The 17,471-nt window shown below is 38.9% G+C and overlaps 1 protein-coding gene across 1 annotated transcript; it reads right to left on the reverse strand.

Moving 5' to 3' along the window:
- Positions 1 to 1,989: 1,989 nt before the first annotated feature.
- lss (lanosterol synthase (2,3-oxidosqualene-lanosterol cyclase)) lies at positions 1,990 to 17,334 on the reverse strand. Its single transcript, XM_034221397.1, has 22 exons — positions 17,186 to 17,334; positions 15,838 to 16,006; positions 15,045 to 15,183; positions 14,134 to 14,242; positions 13,659 to 13,780; positions 13,202 to 13,298; positions 11,857 to 11,992; positions 11,218 to 11,326; positions 10,430 to 10,548; positions 10,155 to 10,252; positions 9,968 to 9,995; positions 9,561 to 9,617; positions 8,949 to 9,020; positions 8,797 to 8,847; positions 8,568 to 8,717; positions 6,645 to 6,741; positions 5,844 to 5,949; positions 4,573 to 4,638; positions 4,404 to 4,484; positions 4,092 to 4,262; positions 2,686 to 2,764; positions 1,990 to 2,537 (listed from the first exon to the last, which is right to left on the reverse strand). The coding sequence occupies exons 1-22, from the start codon at positions 17,197 to 17,199 to the stop codon at positions 2,400 to 2,402; spliced, it is 2,208 nt and encodes a 735-aa protein (XP_034077288.1). The 5' UTR covers positions 17,200 to 17,334; the 3' UTR covers positions 1,990 to 2,399.
- Positions 17,335 to 17,471: the final 137 nt, after the last annotated feature.

A 17,471-nucleotide genomic window follows, 5' to 3' on the forward strand; every position in this document is an offset into this window, starting at 1 on the left:
CGCGTCGAAAGGAGCCAGTTGAGGTGGTTCGGGCACCTAGTTAGGATGCCACCTGGGCGCCTCCCTAGGGAGGTGTTCCAGGCACGTCCAGCTGGGAAGAGACCAAGGGGTAGACCTAGGACCAGGTGGAGGGATTATATATCTTCGCTGGTCTGGGAGCGCCTTGGGATCCCCCAGTCAGAGCTGGTTGATGTGGCCAGGGAAAGGAACGTTTGGGGCTCTCTGCTGGAACTGCTGGAACTGCTACCCCCGCGACCCGACCACAGATAAGCGGGAGAAGATGGATGGATGGATGGATGGTTGGGGCTGGATCAGGATCATTGACAATCATTTCTTTATCACAAGTTATATGGTTGATTTAAGTGAAGCATTTCTGGCTATGATAGATATTGGTCATCCAATGTTGAAGGAAGTTGAAAGTGGAAAGAAGTTGATACCCATATTTTATATGAACCTTAATCTGGTATAGGGAAATGTTTATTCTAAAATATGTAAAAGTTTGAAGAGAGAGAGGTGGTGTTTGTACTGCCACAGCCCAGCTAATAATACTGAGTGGGATAATGATGGATTTGATAAGCCTTCATGAGTTGGATGGATTTGGGTAATGAAGAGAAGAGATTTATAGGTGAAGTGGAAGGTTGTCTGCATAAAGGATGTTTTGTTTAGATTCCTGTGGATTAATTGGTGAATGGTATGAAATCCTCACCCATTGGATACATTCAAAGAAACCACAAACTGCTAACTGAAGCCATGTCTGTAATCAGTGGCTGCAGAGCACTCTTTTCCGCGAAACAGCCTCCTGGTGGCTGTGAGTGAAAGCCTATGAAACGTTTTCTCATTCCCGTCAGGTTGAACATATTCTACTACTCTACTATAAAACAGATAAAGACTGCGGCTGTTATGTTAATACAAGTCAGTGAAGCTAGAACGTATACTTCTTCTCCCTCCCTCTGGTCAGAGACTCACTGTCACCACTAGAGGAACCAGGTATTACGAGATATGATGGGCTAAATCATTATCATGCCAATTTCAGTAGATGTCATGCAACACAACATCTATAAGAATTTGGTTGATAATGATAGTTCATTTGTTTTATGTTTGAACTTTTTTATGTTTTAAAGGTTGGCATATCCTACACCATGTACCTTGTATTATTGAAGAGCCACAGATAGGCTTAAAAGAGGTTCAGAAAGTCACACTTTCACTCAGCTGACAAACATTGGAAATCAACTGATCCACTCTGTGCTATCAAATGTGTAATCCAGTAGAGGACATAGGAAAAAGGTGGGGGAGGTGAGTCAAAACATTTTCATCACAATCTGTTTTTAAAATAACAGTGGCATAACCAGTTACATAGATGTGTCATCCTCCAGATGTTATCGCTGTTGTGACAAGGATGACCAACATTGTGTCACCCTTCACTGCAGCTACACAACGGAAAACTCGCCCATGCTATTTGATGACTGCCGTTATGTAAGATTACATTGAGAACATTGACACGCGCGCACGTATTAATTTGTATCAAAACATTCCTCACAAGCACACTTCTAACTAGGTGTGTCACAGATGGGAAAGTGGTCAAAGGGCAACTCATTTGTTCTTCACAGAATACATAAGAGTTTAAAATGGCAGAGTAGCCTATACATTAGAAACAGAGAAGACATTCTTTAAGGGCTCTGTTGAGGTGACGCAATGTACACACCCTGCACATTAAAGTTAAAGAACCAGACTGAAATGCTTCCTTCACTAAAAGAAAAAAAAGGTTCTGCTCTGTCAACCTACTCACTACTTCAGAGTCCGAATGAAGGTTAAAACATCGCTGTCACACTCAAAACATCAAAACAATTAAAAAACATTATTGATCAGCTACATGCGTTCTGAGGAATTGCTCAAATATCCATACAGTGTATGCACTACAGTTTGATAATGTTCTTAGCACAAACAAGAAAATGTCACATGGTCAAGAACATTCATTGAGAACACATCAAGTCATGATTATACTATAGAAAAAGTATTTATTCTCAATGGAAATGCTAGGGAAGTGGCAGGGATTTCAGGCAACATAGACAGGTTCAAAGCACATCCTTGGATAGCAGCAGGCTATTACAACACGATTGTAGGGAGTAGCCCTGTTGGAAAAGCATTGCTGGAATGTCAACACAGAAAGTAATTAAAAGATTGATATGTGTTTCCTTATCAGATAGATTAAACTCTGAGAACACAGCAGAAGTTTTCAAATGTCAATGAAGGTGAGAAATGAGCATAAAACCTATAGGCTGACAAATAAAACGACAATTTTCAATGATGATCTGAACTTCATGGCTGTTGTGGTATTTTCTTTCAAGGTATTCAGTTTTCTTATTGTGGCACATAGTCTGATACGTTTTAAATACAATTATTCACAGCTTGACCTTTCCAGCCAATGGACTGCTGGGATAAAGTGTTGAGAAGCGGCCGAGGGTCCAGACTGTGAAGACGTTTCTGTAGGAGGTGTAGCTGATGGCACAGCTCTTGTTGAACACACCTGCAATATTCTCCTGGAGAGGACAATAAAAAAACATTAGATAATAAACGTCTCATTATATTTCATTCTTTCATGGATTGATTTGTTATGAGTTGTGATATTACTGGTATAAGCTTAGTGAAAGCAGTGTATATGAAGATGTATGCGACTCATTGACCCACCTGTGGCCAGTCTCCATTGGGCAGCTGGTTGTCAATCAGAAGCTGCACTCCTCTCTCAATGGCCCGCCTATCGGGATGCCTGGTTATGCACACAAGAGGGTTGAAATGAATGACTTTGAATGTTTGGATTCAGTTCAATTCAATTTGATTACATTTGACTATTGACTGAAAGTTCTGTTTTGTAGCATAGCACATTAAAGAGCACAGCATACATGCAATCAAAGGCAACACCTAATAAACAAAAGCAAAACCAACCAAAGAAGAGTTGAATTTCACTTATTTGAAGATGGCAGATAAGAAAGGAAAAACTGGGGTTTATTCATTTTTTTTATCGTGCAGGAATGCCGATATAAAAAAATGATAATTCTGAATAAGATCTGATCCATTTTAAATTGATCATTAACCATTAACTAGCAAGATTAATGCAGAGTTGAGTTGCCGTTGTTGAAGTGCCTAAAAAACCCACAGCTGCAAATATCACCCATCTGGGGTTCCTCAAGGCTCTATTTCTGGACCTGTGTTCTTTTATTTGCTGCCACTTGAAAAGTCCTCAGAAAACACTGGATTATTTTTCCTAGCTACAGTATGCTGATGATACACAACTTTACTTGTCTGTATTACTAAATAATATCAGCCCTAAAGATTTCCTGGTTAAATGCATTTATCAGAGCAAACGATCCAGAGAGAGATTTGCCTAATTACTCATTAACTAATTATCAGTGCTAGATGTCAAGTTCCTAGGAAAAAGTTTCAGATCTGAATTGGCATTCTGAATTTTACATCAGTAATGCTACAAAAAGGTATTTTTAACACCTTAGAAATATTGCCAACATTCAACTGTTTCTCTACCAGGCAGAAACTGAGAGACTAGATAACTGGTTTGGTGACTTTCTGGCCTTCTATAAATAGGTTTCAGATCTTGCAGAATGCAGCAGCAAGTTTAATAACTAAGACCAGAAACATTTCACCTATCCTAATTTCCTTTCATTGGTTTTCCCTCAACTTTAGAATAGATGTTAAGATCCTTTTATATTAGTGTTCAAACCACTGGATGGACTAGTGCCTGAATACTTTTAGCATTTAGTGTCTATGGACCTCGCCTCCAGAATAGCTTGCCAAAAGAAGTGAGGACATCACCATTCGAACATGACTTTGAAACTAAATGTTGAGACATATCTTTTTTCCATAGCATTCTCTTATTCTTAATACACTAAACATATCTCAATGGGATTTTTTACCTGGATAAATAAAGGCTACAAACAAACAAATATTGTAATCGTATCTATCCTACCCCTTACTGTGCTAGGTGAATTGTACTGTGGTATTTTCCACATACTGTATACATGTGCCAGTTGCATTGTGACCCAGCGTAACCACCAAGCCTCTGAGTTGTCACGCTGCTTTACCTGACAGCCATGAGGCCTAACAAAGCCCAGCAGGTGTTGTGGATCTGGGCACTGCTGCTCTGGACGTAGCACCGCTGCTCGCATGATTCAAAGTCCTCCCCCCAGCCTCCGTCTGTCATCTGCCGGTCCAGCAGGAACTGACAAGCCTTCTGCACCTCCTCGCACACATGGCTGGAAACAGAGGCACAGCAGTGTGATTAAGTATGTAGATAAGAGAGGATGGATGTCACAATGTGGGGCTTGTCAGGTGAAGGAGCACAGTGTGGCTGTTTGTTAAAGTGATACTAATTGTTCAGTGTTTGGAAAACGTACTCATCCTGATAGACGTGACCCATACAGGCAAAGGCTTCAAGGCCGAACCATATTCCATATGTGAAGCACACTCCCCAGGACCTAAGAATAAGAAAATAATTTATTTCATTAAAGATGAACAGTCAATTAGTTAGGATATCCCGTAGTAAAAAAGGAATTGTAGTCTCACCCTTCCCATGATCCATCAGGCCTCTGCACCTTCCTGCAGTACTCCAGTCCTTCTCGTAGAGTGGACCTGAGAAACAAATCAATAAACGTCAACAGAGATCTTGCCCCTCTCATACTGAGTTTCAAAGATTCCTCTGAAACTTAAACAGGAGAATTGATTTTGAAGAATGTGCTTGTGTGAGCATATCTTTTTTTCCCAGTATAATGGATCTCTGCCTTGTTTTTAAAGCACTTTCAGACTTATGAACTGAATTTAGCCATCTTAGTTTGAATCTTTTTATAAGTTAATGTATGTTTTACTCATTCTGTCCGATGAGAAGGGTAGCTTTGTACCAGTATTGAGGATACAAATCTAATTCATGGATATTATGTTGGTGATACATACAGTATATGATAATATCATGTAACTAATTGTGCCTCTTAAAGGTGGGGTAGGTACGTTTCAGAAACCGGCTCGAGATACACTTTTAGTTATATTCCATGGAATGCTCTTAACATCCCGATAGCAATGAATATCTGAAGTGCTTTGACAAAATATCCATAAAAAAATATCATCTGTGGAAGCCGTAGCGCTGTAAAAAGCACGACCAATCATCTGAGCCGGCCCAGCTAAATTAACTGGATGGCCTACCTGCCTGTCAGCCTTCCATCTGTGCACAAACTTATCTCGTGCCCTCATTGGTCATGTGCGCGTTCATGTGTGTTGGAGGAGGGGCTCTGTGAGGAAGTGGAAGATTTATTCCGGTTGTGTATTTTCAAATTCTAGCGCACTCGAGCTGGTTTCTCCAAAATTACCTACCCCACCTTTAAATGTAGAATTATGGTTGCAGACTCGTATTTCCTTCAAAACGCACAATAAACAAAGTTAAAGATGAATTTGACAGATTGGATTTCGATTTCTTTTTTTCTGTAGATATGGTGCTAATATCTTATTTTGAATCTTTTTGGCAAGTCAAGCATTTATGAGGAACTGAGTAAATAAAATGTATAAAGTATGTGTGTAGAATGTAATTAAAAAATGTAAGTATATTGTATTTTATTTAATAGTAAGTAGGCCTATGACAGTGTTCTCTAACTTATTCTGTATACTTCATATTGTTTACTCTGAAGACACTAGAGATATTTATAATTCTAATGTTGATATGTATGTATTTACTGTTTATTTATATTTTATTATATTTTCAACTCCTGTGCAATGCTCTGTAACAAAACAGTTCCTCAACTTGGGATCAATCAAGTTTGTCTGTTCTATTCTATCTTCTATCAGTATACCTCAACTCCTCTGCACGGTGTTCTGGGTATGCCTTCTGGAAGTGCCTGAGAGCCTGCATTACTGCAGAGGTACACTCCACATAGGTGTAATCGATCATGATGTCACCTGTGTGGGAGGAGAAAACACGCAGAGCTGCTTAAAACATCCCATTTCACAACACTCACTGCATCCTCTTTTCAACAGGGAAACATGATCTGATTGGCCTTTAAACATCTCTTTAAAATGCCATTACATTGCACCATATCAGGAGGGCACGGGAAAGGTGTTTACAGATTTGGGATGTTGAAAGGGGATGGAAATGTCACGTTTAAATGTGGCTTGGTGTTTGTTTCCACGGAGGAGTTCATAGGCACTATGCACCATGATGCTGTTATGACGCAAACCTTCTTTGTGTTTCCAAGAACTCTGTGACCTTTAACGTCATTCCTTGTGAATCGTCAAACAATGGATTTATAATGATATACAATCTAATTGATAGAGTTGTTTTTCTTTTAAGCCTGAACATGTCTTGCGGTTAACATATGGGTTCAGAGAGTATGAATCAGAATCCCTTTATCTGTACCGCAACGGGGACATTTACATTATAACAACAGCAAAAGTATAGTGCAGATAAAGTAAAGAGAATAGACTTGCATACTAAAACAGTATTAATAAAAAAAAGGGACCATATCAAATTATAGAAATAGCTGGTAGTGTTAACTACATACGGAACAGATTGTAAATAAATGAAGAGAAAAGTAAACATGTAAATGACCCAAGGTATATTGCACATGAGTGTATGGTGAGAGCAGCAGACCTACCGAACACCTCGGAGGGGTTGAGCAGCTCCAGCAGCCTCCCTCCTCTCTTAGTTTCATACGTGGCAAATCCTCCGTCAGAGTTTCTCATGCTCAGCAGCTTCAAGGAGGAGATAGACAAATGGTGAAGGAGCTGTGATACGCTAACATTGCAGAAGAAACATTTAAAAATCCTTCTTACCTGTCATTGTAATGAATTGAAATGATTAAAGAAATCCCTGAAATGGACCTCACCGTTTCTTAACCTTGATTAAGGTAAATAAATAATGAACCTTAGTTGAGCATCTGTCTGCCTGCCTGCCTCAATCCTGTTATTGCAGCAGCTTGTGTCCTCACTATGCTAGTGTATGACACAAGCTAACAGGTGGTGTAGGTTAAGGTAAGTAGCTAGCATTTCAGCTAATTCATTGCTTTACTTTCTAACCTTTGAATATTCTAAATAAACCTGTGTCTATCCATATTTTCGCTGTTATCTTAATGTTGGAGCCAATTTGCTTTGGGTTGCGCACGGGGTTTGTCTATGTGTGTGTGAATTCGTACTCATCCAATCTGCGCACCGACCTGGGAGCACGGGAGGTAATTAACCTATATATGTGGGCACGGGTGATCAGCTGGGATGAGAGGTTAGAGAGGAAGCCACACGTTTTTCAACCGCGTTGACCGTGATTGTTTGTGTCTGAGCGTGTGTGTGGTCGTTATGTTTTAAACAATATTTTAGATACGTGAGTCTTAAAAGAACATTTTAACTGTGGACAAGTAAATAAACATTACAAATTACGTCATGGTGGACCTCATCCTTCACAACAACACGCGTTGGGGACTCTGACGGCTAACCTCCATGAGTGGCCTTTTTTGATGAGCGATCACCGCAACACTTACCTTTAAAATAGTCTCACGAAGAAGGAAATCCATATTCTAATATAACATCATTTATTTGTTCCATCAAGGAAATACGTTTTTGTTCTTTTCTTGAATAAAACATACGAAGGCACATGCATCAATGTGGAAAGATGTTGAATGAATGTCTTTTATGTATGCTTTTTCATATATTTTTCTCACTTCTGGATTATTGGAAAAGTTACTCCAACTTTTCCAATAATCCAGAAGTGAGAAAAATATATGAAAAAACATAACTTTTGAGCCTGAAAACTGAGTCTCAAATTATATATTGGAATTGGCACCAGTGCAGTATCTTCAATGTGAAATGCTGAGTTATTCACACCTGACAAATGTATATTATGGTGTTGTTTATGCCTCAGTCAGCACAAGTCTGGACGCTGTACACCTCTGCCTGCCTATCTGCCATGTTAACAGTGTCTTTAGTTTCGGTATAGTATTTTGTGGGTCTGGGTGAACCCTGACTACCAAAGTTGTCATGCAGTATGTGTCCCATGAGTTAGGAGGTAGAGCTGTCTTCCATTAATTGGAAGTATAAGGTGGGGCCTTGTATGGCATCTTCTTCCTCTAGGCTAGAGTCTATATGAATGTGTTAATGCCGACTTGTATATGTAGAGCACTTTTAGGGGTCTGGAACCATTTTAGATAAATGTGGCCCATTTGCCAAGAGTTATAATGGATTTAATTTATCAGCATCTACAGAATGCAGATTAATTAATTCATTATGTTAAACAAGTGAGATACTTTCAGGATTGCAAAACGATAGTTCACTGAAGCATGCACCTGCGCTGTACCGAGTTCACCTTCAACACAATGAGAAAATAATGGACCCTGTCATTGTAACAGTTACCTCACACTCTGCATAGCTTTACACATATGGTTAGATATGACAGTGGTATCAATTAATGGGAAGAAAATGCATATTGATCAGTGTTACCAAAAGATACATTATTTTTCTTTTTAGATAACACTACCAATAAGACTTAAGACTGAAGGAATGAATGAGTGATTGATGGACTGCAGACGCACCACATTGACAGCATCACACAGGCGCTCTGAGGGGAGTGGCTGGCTGATGGAGGGGCAGAGCTCCTGCAGCAGCATCACTGACTTCAGACCCTCCGCTGTGCAGTCAGCCACGATCCAGCCACAGTCCCGGGTACTGAAGGGGAAACCTCCCTGATAAAGAAAAACAAAGGGATAACACTTTTTGCACACACAGAGGCCATTCTTGCTGTCTTTTCATGTGTTATAATACCTTGTTCATCTGTCTGTAGTACTTCTGATACTCTGGAGGATTTTCAGGTATCTGTTAAAAGCGGAAATCAATTGAATTCATATTAACACGTTTTTAAGCAGGAAAAAAACTTAAATAAGCACTAGCAATGTGTTTAATGATGTTGGTGGTACCTGTGTGATGGTGAGAAACTGATGGGCATCTCGGAGGCACCCGGCTAATGTGGAGTTATTCTGGGCTCCTGCCTGAAAATCCCCAATAAACAACTCATTATAGTCAGATACTGCTTTAGGAAACATCTCAACAAGGTCTGTATGACAAATTGACCAAAGATCTAGTATTTATTGTGATATTTAAATGTTCAGAGATATGAGTTGTAAGTGCAGTTTGTTTGTTTCTGGCTCAGAAAGTTGTCGTGACCTTAAGGGACAACAACGTTCTGCTTTACCAGGGAATTTTATATCTATGAAAAATGACACGAGGGATCCCACTGGGCCCAACGCAGTTTTAGTCAAGTGGTACATGTTTTTCTAGGCCATCCAGAAACATTTTTTGATGTTGTCTTAATTGCTCTGGTTATTCATAGTTATACCTATCGCAATTTAAAAACAACAATTCCAACCACAATGATGAGTGACTTAGAGGTGATGGTAAGTGTTATTTTGTGTTTGAAAAACCCAGGAATGCTTTTTTCTCTTTTCCAGTCTTTGCATTAAGCTAAGCTGACCATCTTCTGGCCCTAGTTTTTATTCTGGTACAAATTCTACTACTTCAAGGTGTGTTACCTCAAGGAAAGCCTGTACAGCAAAACAAGTATCCCAGAGTTGAGATCCATTGGTTCCCTATGCAAGAGAAAAAGGAGAAAGTGGTCAAACGCTCAAGTTAAACTTGAACTAAAACTATTTCTGCAGGATAAAACACAAAGTATGGAACCAGCAAGTAAATAAAAAAGAAAGTAATTGAAGGGTAAAAAGTTGATTTGAGTTTTAAGTCCATCCATATGTTTCCATCAATCAACTGACTAACCGGCTAAGCAGTATTTTTACCAAGAGCTCCTACAGGACATCTGAGCAGCTCAACCGTTCCTAAACATGAGCATTCATGGCGAGACACCCCTATCATTTTACTCAATACAGCTTCAAAACTAACCCTCACTCCCAATATAGAAAAGGAACAGAAAACTAACTCTCACCTGCATTTTCATTCCATCTAATCCCAACCTGGAACACAGAGAATTTAATGTTAGTTTTTAGGGATCGGACAGTTTTTAATATAACACTTTCATTTATAGGCATACACATAAACACCTTATTCTGATCAGTTGTGGAACAGAAGTGTGTTTAGTTAGTAAAACAGTTGTAAGAGATGGACTGACTGACCATAGGTAGTCTGGGATCCTAGATACATGCTCCTGAAAGACCGGAGAGGAGGGCCCGTCCACATACCAGCGAACCAGCATGTTGATGGTCTTGGAGATCTGAAGACAACAATGAAATACTCAATTTTCACCCCCTTTATTTCTTTTGAAATGTCAGTTCATAAAGGGTGATCTGAACACTTTTAGAAATAAGTTAGTGTTTTTGATCCTGTGTCAAGCATACACATATCTAATACTCTATTCAATCTGTGTTTGGTGTATCTGTGTATACACTACCGGTCCAATGCTGATACACTTGGTGAAACGGTCGTCGGCCTCGATGTGTTCATACAGTTCTTTGACAGCCTTTTCTCTCAGCATGGTGCTGTGATGGGCTTCATACACATTCAGCACCACTGCAGGGACAGAGTCACACGGTTAGGGGGTCATTTACAGAGCAACTCTTAGGGAAATTCCCATTAAAAACACTTCCTCATTTATCAGTCTGAAAAAACATCTTGTTACCAGGAATATGCCAAATATTTTCATTCCCTGTATTATTACTAACTTGAGTGCATTGCTTAGCCAGGCAATATAATAAGGAATCATTCTGTAAATGTTCATTGTTATGCGGATGATACTCAACTATATTTATCCATCAAGCCTGATGAATCCAATCATCAAAATAAAATGCAAGACTATTGTCATACTGATATTCTGTACAAACTGTGAAGTCCACTGAGACAAATGTAACATTTGTGATATTGGGCTATATAAATAAACATTGATTGATTGACTGAGATGCAAGTGAGAAGAATTTAACATCTGGTAATCTATTTTCTAAGTCTAATATCAATTGTATTTATGGCTGTGGTGGAAAGTAAAAAGGTGCATTTACTAAAGTTTGTACTTTAGTATTTTTTTAAATTATTTTATTTGTATTTATTTATTTGTATTCCTTTTATGCTAAAAAGTGTTGAATCAGCTACACATGGTAGTTTTAATGACATTAAGCAGTGGAAAAGGGTCATTACGTGCCTGTGTGGTGTTGGTTTATTATTGCTGCCCAGTGTGGTGACACTTACTGTAGGCGACGTCGAGCAGCGTGCTGTGAGGGGTGTACATGTCACATGATGCCACATTGTTCCTCTGAGCGGGCCAGTTGATGGTGGCATAGTCCTGGACATAAAGCTCCTAGAAAAGACAAAGAGCAATTTGTTTGTGTATGTGAATAAACATATTGCGACTGTACATATATTTCTTGTGATCATCTTATCTAAATAAAAAGTGGTTTATATCTTATTTCACACCAAGACTGTCTAAATAACTGTTTGAGTGTCAACTCAAAAGAAGTCCTTAGAATAAAGAAAGCCTTATCACATCTTTCAGAGGCAGGATTTTGAAATATGCAAAAAATGAGCCACAGGATCTGTTTTGTTCCACTTTGTTTTGTCATGGTTCTCTTGTGTAGCATAAATAGACCGCATCCGCATTTCGTTAAGTAACCCTGTTTTACAGAATGACAGAGAATGATCCTTTAATCCTTGTATAAAGACACGTTTGCACTATAAGTACTGACAACAACAACAACATGACATATACTTTTACTACCATTGAAACAAAAAGTAACTTGTAAATTATTGAATACCTTAAATACATTAGCAACAATTTTACTGACATTTGAATAATTATAGAGCCCCCTGGTGGAGGAGAAGGGTCTGCACCTGTCGGAGGCTGAGGACCAGCGGGTCCTCCTCTGCAGACAGCCTCACAGCGTAGCAGTAGCTCATGGGGAGGTACACCTGGCGGCAGTGACACCACAGGGTGGAGGGGTGGGCAGGCATCCAAGAGGGGAACAGCCTGAGACAGATACATATTACATCATTAAAACGTTTACATTTATTTTCTTTGCAATATCTATTTTTTTTTAAGGAGAAGAATCACATGCAGGCATTATGGAGATTCATACCATCAAAAACAGTGATACAGACATAACATAGCCCAGTGTTTCCCATACATTGATTTATTTGTGGCGGGCCGCCACAATTAAATATCGTCCGGTCCGCCACAAATGGATATCATAAAGGAAAAAAAAAGAATTATTATTCTTTTTTGTTTGTTTCTTTTTGGTGGTCTAATGGATAGTGAGGTGGGCTGATGATCGGAAGGTTGCGAGTTCAAATCCTGCCTGGAACACCACTACTAGTGTGCCCTTAAGTAAGGCACTTAGCCCTCGGTTACTCCAGGGAGAATGTCCCTGTAATTGGTCATTGCAAGTCGCTTTGGAATAAGGCGTCTGCTAAATGCCTAAATTGTAAATTATATTTTTGGGAGAATAAACCCCACAGATCCTCAACTCCGGTGTGTCTCACTCATTAACAACGCAACGCAGAGCAACAAGAACGTTGTCTAGTAGCCTTTGGCTTTTCTTGCCGGGGGGGGAGGGGGGGGTGCGGTGCGGTGCCCCCACAAATAGAATCAAATTCTGTGGGAAACACTGATAGCCGCAGACATTTAGCAATGAGAGAGTTGAAAGAAACTAATTGATAAACCAGAAAAAACCGTTGTATACATAGCAAACTTTGTCACCCCACGGTTTAAATGAGAAATAAAAAGGACCCTTTCTTCTCCACTTCTTTGGTAGTATGTCTCCACCTGCTGACAAACCTGTACACTGTTTGTGATATATTTTGATCATTATTTAAAAAAAATATTTTTTAAATATGTGTTTTGGAACCTGTAAATATGTCAAAACAAATGCATCACTTTATGGCTACAGCCCTTTCTTAGGGGAGCGTGTGTTTTTTGATGTGCTTAGTAAATTGCGTTGAAATAACGGTAGTATTTTGTGTGATATGTTGCATTATTGTGTCTGCATGAATAACGGAGATGAAGAGAGGTTGCAATTTTCAGTGAATGAACATCTCCTTTTATTGTTTAGCGACAGAAAATGCAAGAAAAGTATTTGGAGTATTTACTCCAACCTGAACTGAGATCCTGAAGCTTTTTCAGTGTCATCTTAGCATGCCTGGTGGGTATGAGAGGACATTATGGGATGTTAGAACTCACCACATCTCTGGCAGCAGTGTGTTCATTCCTTCCCAACTGTACACATTTAAAATGGCCAACCAGAATTTACCCCATGAGGGAATCCCCACAGCGCCACCTGTAGAAAAATAAAAAAACACAGACAGCTTCAGTATTCAACTACCAACATAAATAACTGACATGGTTAATAGTAGTCTATCAATATGAGTTTTACAATGGCTGCTGGCTATACTTAGAGAAGAGGCCAGCCAATGGCCGATATACTGTGTATTGCTCAAATATATTTACTGTATTCAAAAAAAATGTTTGCCTCTTTTAAAATACGACAATTCAATAATAACCAATGAGACATAAAATAGCTATGGACTGCATTTATATAACTATTTGTCCAGTCTCTGAGATGTACAAATATAAAGATATAATTATATATGAGACGATAACTGACATTGTGTTTTTAGGGATGATTCCCACTTCCCACCTTTGCTGTGCAGGTTGTTCCTGGCTCGAATCATGTCTGGATCATCAGGCTCTACTCCCAGAATCCTTAGTGAGATGTAGCTCAGCGCTGTGCCAAACACAGTGGACTTATCTTCAATGTGTCTGGGAGGAACAAAACACATCAACAATAATACATATATTTCAGAGAGTCTAACCATGAATTTTAGAGGTTTGTCTCAGCAGTGGGAAAGAATGGGCACTTCCTGTAACAGTTTATTAACAAGTTTGTGCAAAAGCTTATATAAAAACATTATATTTCACGATAAAGACAGACCCTATAATGGAAAGTGAAAGACTATGATAGATTATTGACACAATTCCCCTTTAATGAAACGGTACTAGGCAAAGCGTAATACCCTTTGCCTTCTGCAGTTCACTGACACGTGACCTCATGTTAAAGTAAAGCACTTGAATGAGATGGCATGTCAAATGCATATATAGATATTTGTACTTACAGACCCCAGCCTCCGTCTGCTAGCTGCACAGAGCGCAGGTACCTCACCATCTCTTTCTGCCAGGCAGAGGGCAGAGGGATCTTAGCAATATGGCAGGTGATCAGGAGACCTGAGCACAGACATGAACATCAATACAGTGACAGAGAGACACACAAGAACACAAACACAGGTGTCATAAAATCACCTGCTGCATTTTATTTAGTGTTATAGCGTAACAAAAATGTATCCTCTGATATATTTTCTAAGTCTGATTCTTAATAGTTTTTTTCTCTCCTTTTTATTTAGAGCAAATAAAAACATCTATGTGTTTGTTGTTGTAACACTTATTTCAACCACTAGAGGCTTAAGAGCACCACTATCCTGTATTCTAAATAGGAATAAAAACATGAATGTTTCCCTATTTGAAGATGAATCCAGATTAAAATACCTTTCTAGACAAAAAGTATAATTACTGCTGTAATGACATTACTATTTTCACTGACAGATGAAATATTAACCTCTTTTCAGTGACGGAAAATGTTTAACATGCTAATCACAAAGTAAGTTTGGGGATCAGACTTGGAAAATTGATCACCAGAATCAGAATCAGAATTTGGACAGTTGCTTCATTTAAGAATACAATAAAATATTAAAACAAACATAATCAATTAAAGTAAAAATGTATAATAAGAGATATTTGTCATCATTATATACCACATAGAGATAATTTCTTTTTTACAATGTTTTCTATCATTTTCAGAAATCATCTCCCCTGATGTCTTCAGTTTTCTGTCTGGCACATAAAAAGATTACAAGGCCAAATGATAAACACTGTGGCTTTAAATGAAATGTATCTCAGGAAAAGACACAGGAAAGCTGCTGAAGAGAAAAGTGTCACATATAGGGACCTGGAGGAGGACGATTTGGTTTACCTGGCAGAAGGAAAAGGGGTCCGCCGTAGTCCCCCGCCCAGTGACCGTCCTCTGCCTGCAGCTGGCTGTAGAAGTGCATTCCTTTCAGAGCGGCCTCTACAGCCGTGTGGGCAGCCGGGGACTCAGACACAAACTGACTCTGCGGAGAGAAGAACACCTGAATTAACACCAGTTTCAAGCGATACATTTCAGGGGTCTTTCAACCACTTTGGCAGCTATTGACAGGAACCAATACAAGTTGTTATTCTATCTAGTACTGTTTTGGTACAAAAACAAGTAAGCTCTCAGAAGTCTATTCGTTCCTTGCTTGCTGTGAAGGACATCTCCAGGGCTACACCTGAATTCATAAGCTATTTCAACTAGGGCTGCACACATTTATACAAATGTTATCAATATGGACATGTACAATATCAAAATCTCAGTATCTGCAATATTTGCTAAAGGCAAAATATGTAAACATCTTAAAAGAACACACCACACATCATTTTAATATATTTATCAAAAAATAATGGGTAGAATGTTTCAGAAATGATAACTTCCTATTGTATATCGCGGATCAAAAATAATTGCATTTAGTTATTTTTTACAACTGGTGCAGCCCTAATTAAAATGTTTCATTGTCACTGTATACTACCATATTTTAGTGTCTCTGTTTTATACTGTTGTAGAAACTGTCAAGAAATAATCAACCTAAATGAACCCAGAGTGCAATGCAAAACGTGTTGCATAACAATCACAAACCCAGCACCCTTTCGTGCCATTTAAAACAAGAAAATAAATATTCAAAGTCTACCGTGTCCAGGCCTAGAGAATGTGCCTCCAGCATGGTCTGCTCTCTGTCGGGGGGGTTCTGGTCTTCCACATAGTGCCATGTCTGCCGGCCCTCCACACTACTCAGCCTCCAGCGGCTCAGGTCAGTGGCTGGCTCCGTCCTGTACGGCCCCCCCCTCCTCCGCAGGTGCCTAACAGATACAGGAAACATTTTAATGATGGACTATCTAACTGTTTAGTATACTACTAGATTCTTCTACTATATTTATTAGTTTAACATCTCACTAAATACAAATGTTTACTCTAAGGCTGTGATATATGATGTCTTTTCCTGGTTTTAAAAGCTGCATTAACCTTTTCTGAAATTACAGTTTGGTAACCTGTTTTATTATTTACTTTGACCCACTTAATCATTTCATCCAAATTACTAATTATTATTTATCAAAACCTTTTTTGTGAAAATATTTAGTGCAAGTATCAAAGGTCAACCCCTAACATTTAGTCACAATACACATTTGGTCAGATACATCATGACACTTGATTTTTTTGTATCGCCTTACCTACTGCACTCAGCTAGTCATCAGAGTAAATATAGATTTGTTCATAACTTTGTACACATCATGTCTGATACAAAATCAAAAAGCGTGTTTGAACCTCTCTACAAGCTTACAATTGGCCTATATTGTATTGCTGTATTTGAAGTGTTGAATAATTTGATGTTGCATTATATTGCATTATTAGAAGTGGGAATCTTCACACTGTTTTAAACATAACTTAAGTCAGTGATCTGTTGGACAATACAGGTATGAGATCCTGTCAGATGGGAACAAGCAATTAAACAGGAACATTGGTATGTAAGCAGCTATACAATATAGCTGGTAACAATTAATCATATATTATATCCTATAACTACATAACATAGATTTTTTTAATAAGCAGAATAAAAAAATATATATATTTCCCACTTAAAGAGAGTAAAAAAAGTAGCATCAATTATATGTACTCTTTTCCACTACTGCATTGAAAATATGCAGTGCATTATCCAACTAGTTGAGGAAAAAGGACAACTAACGTCAGGTTGTCCAATCTGAGTTATTCTTTTCATGAGAGAATTACTTAATGGTCGGTTCGCCAATTTGACACGAGCCAACTAACTGCATCATTTGCTTTAAAGAACGCGCTCATCCAGAGAAAGATCCTCAGTGATAGAAAAACGATACAACATTTTACAGCACTGTTGTATCTACGATTTAGTCTTTCATACTAAGCTAACAGGTTCTGTCAAACTGTTGACCCTCCATCCCTTTCAAATCGTCATATCGCAAGTAGTTTCGGCGACATTATCTATTAAATAAAACTAAAATACTTACGTTCCCTCCGTCATGTTTGACAGTAGAATTGAATCCTCCGCTGAACTTTATGAATGAATTTATTTTCAGGTACTCTGGAAAGCTCTGCCCATTTTGCACTTTCATGGGAAATGTAGTGCTTTGTAGAGACGATAGGTTACCGTTCTGTTAATTTCACTTCACTTCCCAGAGGCCCTCGCGGTGCCATCCGAGGAGTTCTCACCATGGAGAGACATGAGCAGAGACCCAATTGTCCTATCACAAGACGGCTGGGCGGGGCAATGGGCGGGTGTGCCACGAAGTTCTC

This window comes from Gymnodraco acuticeps, unplaced genomic scaffold, assembly GCF_902827175.1.
Source record: "Gymnodraco acuticeps unplaced genomic scaffold, fGymAcu1.1, whole genome shotgun sequence".
In the NCBI taxonomy this organism is placed as follows: Eukaryota; Metazoa; Chordata; class Actinopteri; order Perciformes; family Bathydraconidae; genus Gymnodraco; species Gymnodraco acuticeps.

Excerpts from the sequence above, each read along its gene's own strand:
- lss (XM_034221397.1), bottom strand. Across the intron at positions 10,253-10,429 it reads AGTGTATCAGCATTGGACCG|ATCTCCAAGACCATCAACAT; the intron begins GTAGTGTATACA and ends TGTTGTCTTCAG. Across the intron at positions 4,485-4,572 it reads CCTGATGGATCATGGGAAGG|GTCCTGGGGAGTGTGCTTCA; the intron begins GTGAGACTACAA and ends TCTTATTCTTAG.